This window comes from Orycteropus afer, unplaced genomic scaffold (assembly GCF_000298275.1).
Source record: "Orycteropus afer afer isolate SDZICR_OR568_19922 unplaced genomic scaffold, OryAfe1.0 scaffold00099, whole genome shotgun sequence".
Classification (NCBI taxonomy): Eukaryota; Metazoa; Chordata; class Mammalia; order Tubulidentata; family Orycteropodidae; genus Orycteropus; species Orycteropus afer.
In genome coordinates, this window is record NW_006921686.1 from 4,777,126 (window position 1) to 4,789,343 (window position 12,218).

Below are 12,218 nucleotides of genomic sequence, written 5' to 3' on the forward strand. Positions count from 1 at the left end.
GGTGCCACTTTCAGCCTGGAGACAGAAGGGGGCGCCATCTTACACCTGCAGCTTCAGCAGAAAGCACCACATTGGCCTAGTGAGTTGAGAGAGAGAATCACCTTGCATTTGGAGAGTTGGGAGGCGTACCACACAAGGCCTGGAAGTCAGGAGCGGCCGCCACATTGGCCTGGAGAGGAGGCAGGAGACGCCATCTTGGCCCAGAGAACGGGGAGGTGGGCGCGTCTTGGCCGGAGAATGGAGAGGAAACCACACTTGCACCGCGAGGGCGTTATCCCGGGACTGATGAAGGAGACCATACAGGGTCGTATAAGCAGGATGACACAAGTTCAATAAAGCCAAGTCAGCGCGAAGGGTATGTACACAGCTGCACCCAAAAGCAAGATCAGGCTGAGGGGGTGGAGCTAAGCCAGAGGAAGAGGAGCCGAGAAGAGGCAGAAGCAGGAGAGGGAACCGGCAGGGCTCTGGAGAGCCAAAAAACGACCCAGGCTAGGGGCGAATATCCCTGGGCGTGGAGCTAGGACTGGAGGCGTAGCCAGGAGAATGGCGGAAGGTCCCTAGGAGTCAGCGACGGATGCCAGGGGCTCTGGTGGGAAGAACCAGGACAGCTCCCTGGAAGCAGAAACCAAGCTCAGAAAGGCAGTGCGCGAGGCATAATGGGGCACGACAGGTTCCAGGGGTTAAAACAGAAGAATCCCAACGAGGGCTCAGAACAAAGAGAACAAAGGGCCAGGATCAACGAGAGACACCTGATCTAAGGAACGGGGCGGGGCTACGCGCCAGGGGGAACCTATGTCCCAGAGCGTCATCCAGGGGGCGGGGTTAGCCCTCCAGGGGGCGGGGTTAGCCCTGAGGGCGACAGTACCGACGGAGGGGGCGGGCGGCGGAGGGGCCAGAGCCAGGTCTCACAGGCAGCAAAAAGGCAGAGTCAAGCGGTTCACGGCTAGGCTCGCGGCCCCGGGTCCTGCTCGGGTTCTGTCCCCGGAACGCCGCGGATGTCCGGCAGCAGGCGGCAGCCGGCCACGATGTCAAGGCGCTCGGCCAGCGCGCACAGGTCCCCTCGCGCCAAGCGCACGCTGTGAGCCGCCGCCAGCCCCGCCGCCTGCGAGGCCGCCAGCCGAGCAGCCAGAGCGGCCACGTCGCGGCCCGCGCGGCGGTACACGCCGCTCACTGCGGCCGCCACGTCGTGGTCCAGGCGCTCCTGGCTCTCGGCCAGCCGGAGCTGCAGCAGAGAGCGCGCTGGGGCGGGCGCCGGGTCCTCCACGGTGCCCCAGGCCTCCCCACCCTGTTCCCGCTGCACCACGAGCGGAGGCAGGTCCCCCGGCGCGGCTTTGGGCTCCGGCTCTGGGTCCGAGTCGGTCTCCGCAGCCTCCCCGGCTACCCGCAGTCCCGTGGGGCGGCCGCGCATCGGGCCTGAGGGGCCCAAGTACAGCTCCTCTTCCTCTGACGAGGACGCCGAGAGCTCTGAGTCTGTCTCCGCAGCCTCCCCGGGCACCACCGTCTCGGGTCTCCGCGGTGGCCTCTGCCGACGGCCCTGGGACGCCATGGCTCTGAGCTAGGAAGAAGAGGGGCGGAGGGACGGCATGAGAGGCGGGAGACTGACTGTCCCTTGTGTGGCCTCCCTGCCATCGCGCTGTCACCCTGAGGTCTAACCCCATTCCTGCATGCTCTGGACCTGGGGCGATGCGTTCAGGCCTTGGTGCGCCCGCCCCGCCCCTTGGGTCTGGTTTCAGGCTTTGGTTCTGAGCCTGTCTGGGCCATGGTCACTTAACAGATTAAGCCCCTCCATTCCACTGACTCTGGGTGATTGGGAGCCAACCGCTTCCCCTAGTTGGGCCTGTTTACTATAAACTGGGATTCATCACCCCTGCCGGTGGTGATGGGGCTGCTAGACCCCAGCTCCGTCAGTATATCTATGGAAGAACTGAGGACTAGCTCAATCAAGGCCCTGGAGCCCAAGAATTCCCAGTCTTAAATCGAGCTGCAGCGTAATTAGCCTCCTAGCATAGGCCACACCCTCTGTATCTTTGTCCAAGTCTGTCTGAAACGCGGCAGCAGACAGGCTCCTGAGCTTTTTAGGGACCAGATCATGGAAAGGGTTACAGTCCGGCTGGACTCTGGGGAGGGTGCACTATTTGGGGGCACTACAGTGGAAGACCGTACCGGGTCACGGGAGCTCCGGGCCTGAGCGATCCACCACCTAGCCGAAGAGCAGAGTCTAAACGCTGATGGTGAGAGGCGTTGGCGGCCAGGTCACGTGACAACGCACCTACCAATCAGGAAGCAAATGCTCAGGACTAGGTTTTTGTTTTTTTGTTTTTTGAGCGTGTATGCGCGCGCGCGCTCAGAAGTCACGTGAATGGAGGCATGACCAATAAGAAGCCGTTGGTTCGGCGCTTCCGGATTGTGCTGCAAAGGAGAGTTTGTAGTGGACAAACGGTTTAACAAACGAGTTATGTCAGATGTATCAGTTCAATAGAAATACTCAAGGGTCCGGAAACAGGGAAAGGACAGAGGTTAAGGTCGGCAGTGGCCCTCACGTGCGGCTGCGTACGGACAGTGAATGTAGGTATGGTCCCTCCCCCTGTTCTTTCTGGCTCACGTAGAAGGCGGGGCTAGTCTAAAAGACCAATGGAAGCTGGAGTAGGCCGGCACGCTCAGGGATGCAGGAGGCGGGACCTGCTCAGTCGGGCCAATTAGAGCAAGGAGCAGTTCGTTGTCGTTTGGCGCGCGAGGCTGGCGCATGGCGGACGCGGTGCTGTTCGAGTTTCTGCATACGGAGATGGTGGCGGAGCTGTGGACACGCGGCCCCGACCCAAGTCCCGGGGTGAGCGCCGGGCCTAGAGGGGAATAGGAGTGGACCGCGGCTGGAAGGCCGGATCGAGGTTTCAGGGGGTGCAGAGGGCACCTCAGGTTCGAACCCCAGCCCCGCCTCTGCCCCGCTGGGCGACCTCGGGCGGCTGCCGTGTAAACTGAAAGTATCAACAGTGTCAGGCCAACGGGTGATTGTTAGAACTGGGCTAGATAACCCACTTAGAGGAGTTAGCGCAAACTTTGGCACAGAGTAAGCGATTAGTAATTGTAATTGCCACTATTACTGGGTGTTTATTGAGGGCTTACCGCCCGGGGTGATTCCACCTTTGCCAATCACTAGGTGTGCGACCCGATGACTCAGCTTCTGTGTGCCTCAGTTTCCTCCTTTGTAAAAAGGGCATCTCAGAGTGGCAAATTTATTCACTCAACAAACATTTGTTGAGCGCCTACTGTATACTAGTCACTTCTGTTGTTAGGTTCTGTCGCGTCCTCTCCAACTCATAGCAACCCTGTGTACAACAGAATGAAACACTGCCCGTTCCTTCGCCAGCCTTAACAATCCCTGCTATACTTGAGCCCATCATTTTAGCCACTGTGTCAGTCCATCTTGTTGAGGGCCTTCCCCTTTCTCGTTGACCCTCCACTTTACCAAGCACAATACCCCCGTCCAGGGAACGGTCCCTTCTGACAACATGACCAAAGTAGGTGAGACGAAGTCTGGCCATTCTTGTTTCCAAGGAGCATTCTGGCTGCACTTCCAGGACAGATGTGTTCATTCTTCTGGAAATCCATGGGACTTTTCAGTATTGATGACTTCTAAGACAGAACCCTTGTCCTCAGTGAAAGTGATATCTTAGTAGGGGACTCAAACGAACAATCATTAAAAATATACCGTCCACTAGTGACAAGTCCAGGAGCTTTGGTGGCGTAGGACCTAAGGTACTTGACTGCTAACCAGAAGGCTGGCGGTTCAAACCCACCAGCCACTCCTCGGAAGGAAGGTTGGACAATCTACTTCCATAGTGATACTGCCTCGGAAACCCAAGGAGGGGTTGCTACAAGTTGTGTCTGACTCAACAGCATGTAACAACAACTAACCTAAAAGTTGGCAGTTGAGACCCACTCAGGAGGGCTGCAGAAGAAAGGCCTGGTGATCTGCTCACGTAAAGATTACAGCTACGATGCCCGTGTGGAGCAGTTCTCTGTGACAACACATGGGGTCGCCATGAGTCAGAATCGGCTTGACAGCAACAGGTTTGCTTTTGGTTTGGTAGGCGTAGGCTTGGCGTTGTGCAAGTCGTGCCTTTGAAGATGAAATGGGTTAAAACTTCAAAGCACGTACTCAGCCGTCCAAACACGGGTGCTCTTATAGAATCTGATGCCAAGATTAAAAAAAAAGGGTTGGGGAACCTCCCAGAGAGGAAGTGCTAAATGAATGGGAGTGTGCTAACTTGTCATCATCTTCATCATCATCATCATCACCATCATCTAGCTGCAAGACGTTTTTATTGATTAGGCTTTCTTCCCCAATGGGATCCCTGATATTGGAGTTTATTGTTTTCGTCCCTAAACTTGGATTCCTCTGAGTTCATTCATTCATTCAGCAGCCTTTTACTAAAACTTCTAAGGTGCCTGGCCCTGCTGTCGGCTCTGGAGACCTCGGTGAGCCTCAAGATATGTGTTACAAACCTTAACCTCTGGACCTGTGGTTATAATCCCATTTAGAAACGGGTTGCCTTTGTTGTGTTAATGAGACAGGATGAGTGTAGGGTGTGTCTTGAGTCATCTCTTACAAGATATAAATGGAGCAGATTGAGCAAGCAGGGGTAGGGAGGAGAGATGTCCAGCCCCATGGCGATAGCCAAGGAACCGGAAATAAGCTGAAGAGACAAGGACCTTCCCGCAGAACTGGCAGAGAGATGGCTGGCACCTGACTTTGGATTTCTAGCCTCCGCCTGTGAGAACATGAATTTGTTAAAGGCACCCACTCGTGTGTTTTGTCACAGGAGCACCAGATAACCAAGATGCTTGGGTATTTAACGCCTGATGCAGCACAGTATCTTTCCTGACTTAATGCTCAGAGTGGAGTCCCTGGTGGTATAATGGTTACACATCAGGCTACTGGCCTAAAGCTTGCCTTTTCAGACTGCCCCGGAAAGGCCTGGTGACCTGCTTCCAAAAGGTCCCAGCCATGAAAATGCTGGAGCGCAGATCCACTCTGCACCTTGGGGCCGCCATGCCTCGCAGTCCACTCTTGGTCCTCAGAACAGCGCCCTCCCTGCAAGGCAGGTGTCATAGTCTCTGTTTTACAGAAGGGGAGCTGAGGCTCAAGGGAGGAAAGGCCATTTCCAAGGTCACACAGATGATCAGAGGCAGAATCAGGACCTGGCTGCCCGGCTAGAAGCTTCTCCCAGTCACCACCTTTGTCTGTGGCATGAGGTTGGCCCCTGGGGGACGGGGATGGTGGCCCATTTGCCTGTGTGCAGCCTGGATGCCCGGGGGCCACGGGCAGTGCTTCTACCTGCCTGGTTCGTGGTTATTCCTGGTCGTTGCAGGGAGGTTTGGTAAGTGGCCAGCCCCCAGCTGGAAAATTGTTAAACGGGAGACCAGTTGTTTTAGGTACCTGTTGTTGTTGTTGTTATGTGCCGTCGAGTCGGACCCGACTCATAGTGAGCCCTCCTTGGGTTTCCAAGGCAGTATCACTACAGAAGTAGATTGCCCCATCTTCCTTCCGAGGAGTGGCTGGTGGGTTTGAACCGCCAGCCTTCTAGTTAGCAGCCAAGTGCCTTAGCCACTATGCCACCAGAGCTCCCTTTAGGTACGTAGTGCTGCTATAACAGAAATACAGCAAGCGGGTGGTGTGAACCAACCAATTTATTTTCTCACGGTTGGGAAGTTGGAAGTCTGAATTCAGGGTGCCAGCTCTAGTGGATGGCTTTTTCTGTCTGTCGACTCACAGTTCAGAAGGAAGTTCCTTGTCTCCTTTCAGCCACCCGTGGGCCCTGCCTCCCGTGGAGATCCCCATTATGTCTTGGCATCAGTCTTCTCCTGGGTCTGGGAGGTTCTCAGCGCAGGGACCCCGGGTCCAAAGACACACTCTGCTCCCGGCTCATTTTTCTCGGTGGTACCGAGGTCCCTCTCTCTCAAGTCTTGTAAGACAAAAGGTGATGCAGGCCCCATGCCAGGGGAACTCCACTTACATCAGATCGGGGCTATGACCTGGGCAAGGGTGTTGCATTTCACCCTAATCCTCTTAAAACTGATGGGCTGATCACATCAGATAGCAGATGAGTGTGTCAGTCCCTAACTGCCAAATTACCGTGCTTCAACCAAGTTGACACATATGTTTGTGGGGCACAGTTCAATCCATGGCACCAACCAAGGAGTCAGGAGGCCGATGGCCTTCATTTTTACAGCCAGAAAAGCCCTTTGAGGAAGGGGAAGCTTCGCAGATAATGGGAGCCTTTGGGATCTGAGCTGTGGCAGACCCCAGGACAGCCCGTGGGGTCGGGCTTTCCCCCACCAGGCCCAGCAAGTGCCCAGCACCAACACCTTCCTTGAGGAGGGCCTGGGAGGACAGAGCAGCAACATAGACAGGGCTTGCCCTCAGCCAAGAGGCAGGAACCCAGCCCATTCCTGGCCAGGGGCTGTGGGTAGAGGGCCCTGGAGGGGAGTGTGGAGCCGGGTACAGTGCACTGGGGACAGGGAGCCAGGGGCTGGAGCTTTGGTGGGTCCTGCCCCTGTGGTGGCTGGAAACTGGGGCAGTGTAAGCACAGATTCGGGTGCGGTGTGTGGAAGCAGGTTAACTTCCTAGAGGGGCCTCTCTGGCCTTGGACAAGTCTGGATTAGAAGGCGGGCTGGGAGAGGCATTGTTGCCGCAGGAATCCCAAGCCACAACTAAAGAGCTGGGAGGGGCTCAGGATGAAGGGGGTGGAAGATGGATTGGGGAGTGCTGTTTCCGAATGCTGCTGTAACACATACCACATGAAACTTACTTTCTCACAATTCTGGAGGCTGGGGCCCACATCAGGGTCCGGCCTCGTCACTTCCTTCCTTGGCAGTAGCCCCGGGAGTTCCTTGGCTCCTTGGCTCATAGCAGTCGTCACGTGGTGCCTCGTCTTCGATGTGTCTGCGTGTCTGTTTCCATTCTGCTCTTTTTTATAACTCAAAAGTGATTAGATTTAGAACCCACTCTTAATTAACATAAAGATAATTCTTGTTTCCAAACAAAGGCAAGACCTAGTACCATCCAGGGGCCCCTGACTCACGGTGCCCCAGGAGGGTCAGCGTAGACCTGTGCTCCTAGGGTTTAGGCCGAGTTTCTGGAAGTGAGTCACCAGGCCTTCCCTCCCAGGCGCTTGTAGGTGGACTTGAGCCTGCAGTCTCTCAGCCACTGAGTGCGTTAGCCGTCGGCACCGCCCGGGACTCTTCACAGGTGTGTACCCTCGTGTGCCATCAAGCGAGGCGACTCGGACGTGGCGAGTAGAACCGCCCTGTAGGGTTCCCGGGGTGGTCATCCTTCCGGGAGCAGGCTGCCATGTCTTTCTTCCACGGAGCAGTTGGTGGTTTCGAACTGTCAGCCTTTTGGTTAGCAGGTGACCTTCCTTTAATGGCTCTTCAACGCATTGCTGTCGACTCCTACTCACAGCAACCTTAGAGGACAGAGTGGAGCCGCCCGTAGGGTTTCCAAGGCTGTCAGTCTTTATGGAAGCAGACGACCTCATCTTCTGTGGAGCAGCTGGTGGGTCCGAACTGCTGACCGTTAGCAGCAGACCGTTCAACCACTACCACCAGCTCCTTCTCTTCCTCAGCTCAGGCTCCTTCTGCTCTCTCGTGAGGGTCTGGGGGCAGGCCTGGTTTCTTTCTTTTCCATTCCTCTGCCTGGAACCTGCAGGCCTTTTCCGTCTGAACACTCCAGTCTCCCTTAGCCACAGCGGTGTTTTCCTTGTTCTTCCTGGGGGTATTTCTTCTCCTGCGCCGTCGCCCCGTGTCCCGCACCATCCCCGTGTCCCCTGCACCGTCCCCGTGTGTCCTGCTGGCGCCCCGATAATCGTTAGGCTTTCTGGATCTCTGTGTCTCAGAACTCTTCCCCCACATCTTCCCGCCGTGTTATTTTTCGGTGAGCCGGAGGCTTTCTCTAGCTTACAGATGGGTCTGTAGTCCGCGCTTATTCTTGTTTCCATTTCCAAGAGCGCTCCTTTTCTCCCATCGCGCCTCGCTCCTGGGAGCCGTGCCGTGCTGTGGCTGCCGCTGGTGCCGAGCTGAAGACCCTGGTCGGGCTCCGGGCTTCTCCTCCATCCCTCCTGTCACCATTTCCGCTCAGCTCTGTAAACAGGGCACAGGCGGGTGTGGTGAGCTCCAGGCCTGCGGGCTCTAGGCTGCATTCTGGAGGATCCCTATGAATGGGACAGTCCCCACCTTTCATGAGAATGACAGTCCCCTAATCTCTGCAAAGCTCTGTAGGGACTCAGGTGTGGACACCAAAGACAGACTGTGATGGAGGCAGGGCTGGTGTCTTGTCTCTTCCTCCTCCGCCCCTTCCTCCCGGGACCTTCTCACCCTCCGCCCCTGCCCTCCTGTGACCTCTTTCCTCATCCTTTTGCCTGTCTCCCCCGCAGTCCCACTGCCCCTGTCTCTGTAGTTCAGCAGATACTGAGCTGGTCCCTGTTGGTGGGGGCCCGAGAGTGACCGTGGCTGTGGACTGGGCTGGGTCCTAGGAGTGCTTTACCCGGATAGCAGACGCAGCCTCACAGTGCACTGCCACGCACCCTGTCCCGTATGGGGAAACTGAGGCACTGCACAGTTAGATCACTAGCTCAGGGCTGTGGATTTAGTAAAGGGCGGCGCCAGGTGCCAACCCAGCATAGAAATGGCTAGGAGACGGCCTCTGGCCTCCTGGTAGCTCCACAGACAGGGGGAGGGTCAAATCAGCCCAAGGCTGGTTCCTGGGAGGGGGCGGTCAGACACTCCTCCACCCCCCAACCGTTCTCCCCAGTCCGGACATCAGCGTCCCTCCCACCACACTCTCCTCTGCTGGGTTCGATAACCCACTGCAGTGGCCACATACAACTCACGAACCATAGTCACGATTATGGGGTTTATTAGGGCAGTGACAGGGTACAGCTCAGGATCAGAAACGACCCAGGACACAGGCCTTCAGGCAGGACAGCCTCTTAGCAACTGTGTCCGTAGGCAGGCACCTCTCGGTCCTTGGCCTCTCAGCGCCGTGGCCCCTCAGCGGCCGCCCTCCTCGGGCAGGTGTCAGGAAGCTCCTTTAGTTCTGCCGGTAGACGCCCAGAGGCGCCCACTCCGCCAGTAAGCCCCCTGCCTGTCTTCCTGGGGGGGGCACCGCCTCCTGCCGGTCTCCTGGGTCTGCCGCCACCGTCTTCCTGCCGCTGCTGCTGTTGCCCAGCTCTGTTGGGCTCAGCAGGTTCAGTGCAGGGATTCTGGGTTCAAGGATGCACCCCGCTCCGGCTCTTCTTTCTTGATGGTAGTGAGAGCTGCACGCCCACCCCTTCTACCTCTGGGCTGGCACACTGTAAGCCTAGTGGCGTGGCGAAACTGACCAATCCCCACGTCGGGGTTCCATGCCTTATTTGCATGGTCCCACCCACACAAGGGTGCCTTGTACCTCATTTACATTATTAGCAAGCTGGCCAGTTCCGTTGGTGGCCACAAGCACCTCACGTGCGTAGTCCCACTCCGTCACCTGGTAGGCGTCACAGAGACCATGGCTGGAAGGGCCAGGCCAACCAGGGCACCGGAAGTTCACTGAAGGAGAACTTGAATTTGCAGGAAACCCTCCGGGACGCTCCTCCAGGCTCTCAGCTGGGGGGGCTGGTGGACCCTGTTGGTCCTCTGGCCCCGTCCTGCGCCCACCCCCCTCTTCTGCCCTACACAGGCCCTCCTCCCAGGTGCCTCCCGGGCCCAGAGGCTTCCTACCCCACCCCGCCGCTGCCTTGGCCTCTCCTCCAGACGCGGGCAGACATCATCCGCTTCCAGACTTCTGGGAAGTCCCTGGCGAGCACTTTTTCGGCAGGCCATTTCTCCGTCCTGGCAGCTGCCGCGATTGTAATTAAATCATTACTTGCATCACTAGTTCTTGCGCACTGCCCCGCTAGAGCGGCCACTCAGAGGCAGGGGTGGACCTGGGCCCGGAGCACCTACACTTGGTGATCGGATAGTGCTGGCAGCAGAGGGGCGCACAGGGCAGGGTCTCCCACATACCACCTTTGCCCCTTGTCACCCGCGGATGCCTGAACCGTCCCCCTCACCCCATTAGTCACCTGCCCCGTGTGGCAGCTCTGAGGAAACACGAGCAAAGCCAGCTGGTGACACCAGAGTCTGCCAGTGTCGTCCAGCCGGCAGCTGTGTCAGCCCCTGGGCTCGGTGTCCTCTCAAGTGAGGAACCCACAGTGGGAGAAGAGGGACCCCTCTGCTCAGGCCTCTGGCTCCCAGGGTGCCTGCCGGGCGGCCGCACTGCCCCGGGGTCATGGTGCGCAGCAGCCCACTGCTGCCTGTGACCCCACCAGGCTGTGGAGCTGGACCTGCCTGGTGGCTTGGTGAGCCTTCGGCAGGTTTCCTACAACCCTTCTGAGCCCAATCTGCGGGTGTGAAATTACTGGGCTGTTAAATGAAGGGGTATCTGTAAGGCCTCGGGACACAGTGGGTGACCGAAGCCCAGTGTCTGGTTGTGTGGTCCAGCCTCTGCTCGGTAAGGTGTGCCGAGCCCAGGGCTGCGTGGGCTCTGCCCTCCGGAACTTGCGCGCCCCGTGGCGACGGTGCAGCGTAGGCCACGCCTCCAGTGGCACCCAGCACGCTCCTCACGGTCCCCGTGCTCACTGGGGGGGGCCCTGGGCAGTCACCTCGGGTGCTGAGGACCCACACCGATGGCATGTCAGTGTGGAGTTCTCATGACGCCTTGCTGGGCAGGGCTGAGACGAGCCCGGGGGAGGGCCCATGTGCCCTGCACTGGTCCTGAGGACTTGATGGGGTGGGAGCGTGGGGACTCAAACAGGAAGCACAGGCGCGTCAGGGCACAGGGGCACAGGTGGCCTGGGCCTCAAACCTGCATCGGCCTGCTGAGCCCAGGGCAGCCCCTCCCACCCGGCCTCCTTGACCCTGAACTGACCTGAACTGACCGGCTGGGCAAGGTGGTCTTAGCTCTCTTCAGCCACTGCAGCGGGCACGCCCTGAATCTCCTGTCCCCTGCCCTTCTAGGGACAGAAGACAAGCCTGTCCGTCCTTGAGAGCATGGGTTTCCGCGTGGGGCAAGCTCTGGGTGAGAGGTAAGAGCTGGTGGGGGTGGCGGGCCCCCCAGGCTGGGTTCCTTCCTGCACACACCCACCCGGGCCAGGAACAGGCCTGGCTTCCTCCCTCTCCCTCACCCCCAGGCTGCCCCGGGACACCCTGGCCTTCAGGGAGGAGCTGGACGCCCTCAAATTCCTCTGCAAGGATGTGTGGGCAGCCGTGTTCCAGAAGCACATGGGCAGCCTTCGCACCAACCACCAGGTGCGAGCCCCAGGCCCCGGCCCTCCCTGCTCCGCGGGCTTCCTGGCAGGGAAACCAGGAAGCACGGGAGGGGACCCGACAGTGCAGCAGGCTCAGCTGGCCCGCCGGGGACCTGCCCAGAGCTGGGAGCCGAGGCGGGGCCCCATCTTAGCTCCGGGACAAGGGCTTGGGGCATCCACATCCCAGGCGGCCTTTTCCCTGCACTGAGGGGACCTGAGTGCCCCCAGCTGCCCAGGTGAGCCCCAGGGTCGACAGGAGGCCCCTGGTGGCTGGCAGCACCACCCGAGCGAGCACGAGGCACCTCGTCTCAGCCCCGTCCAGAGTCCCCCGAGGGGCCCCTGCTGGGCTCCCCCCGCCCCCCAGGAGGCAGGGGCTGTTTTCCTTTTCTGTCCTCCTGTCCCACAGCCCCAGGGCCCAGTGGCTGTGACAGAAGGGTCCTTCTGGCCCCTGCGCCTCTGCCCACAGGGGACTTACGTCCTACAGGACGACGACTTCCCCCTCCTGGTCCGGATGGCCTCGGGCGTGCAGTACCTGGAGGAGGCACCCAAGGTGTGGTATGGGGGGAGGGTGCTGGGTACCACGTCCCCCTCCCCACCCTCACCCCAAGCCAGAGGGTGCCCAAGGCCTGGGCCCTGTGAGCCCCAAGTCTGACGAGGCCCCATCCTGGCCACCAGCCCGCCCTCTTTCCACGGTGACCTCTCCCCTCAGTTCCTGGTCTTCACCTGCGGCCTCCTGCGTGGCGCCCTCAGCACCCTGGGCATCCGGAGCCTGGTCACCGCCACTGTAGCAGCCCTGCCTGCCTGTGAGTCGTGGGAGGGACTGCTTCCCGGCCTCAGGACCCTCCACTCTGTGTGTGTGTGTGTGCGCGCGTGCAAGCATGTGCGTGCTTGGGT

At 58.9% G+C, this 12,218-nt stretch overlaps 2 protein-coding genes across 2 annotated transcripts in view; one reads left to right on the top strand and one right to left on the bottom strand.

Moving 5' to 3' along the window:
* Window positions 1-943: 943 nt before the first annotated feature.
* BLOC1S3 (biogenesis of lysosomal organelles complex 1 subunit 3) lies at window positions 944-1,546 on the bottom strand. The gene has a single exon (XM_007942912.2). The coding sequence runs from the start codon at window positions 1,544-1,546 to the stop codon at window positions 944-946; it is 603 nt and encodes a 200-aa protein (XP_007941103.1).
* Window positions 1,547-2,743: 1,197 nt separating this feature from the next.
* The window catches only part of TRAPPC6A (trafficking protein particle complex subunit 6A), a 12,124-nt gene continuing 2,649 nt past the window's right edge, over window positions 2,744-12,218 (top strand). Inside the window, exons 1-5 of the mRNA XM_042781247.1 lie at window positions 2,744-2,827; window positions 11,035-11,102; window positions 11,208-11,325; window positions 11,791-11,874; window positions 12,034-12,174. Of these exons, the coding sequence (XP_042637181.1) occupies window positions 2,744-2,827; window positions 11,035-11,102; window positions 11,208-11,325; window positions 11,791-11,874; window positions 12,034-12,174 (495 nt within the window). The remainder of the gene's footprint in view (window positions 2,828-11,034; window positions 11,103-11,207; window positions 11,326-11,790; window positions 11,875-12,033; window positions 12,175-12,218) is intronic.

Excerpts from the sequence above, each read along its gene's own strand:
- BLOC1S3 (XM_007942912.2), bottom strand. The coding sequence starts at position 1,546 with ATGGCGTCCCAGGGCCGTCGGCAGAGGCCACCGCGGAGACCCGAGACG.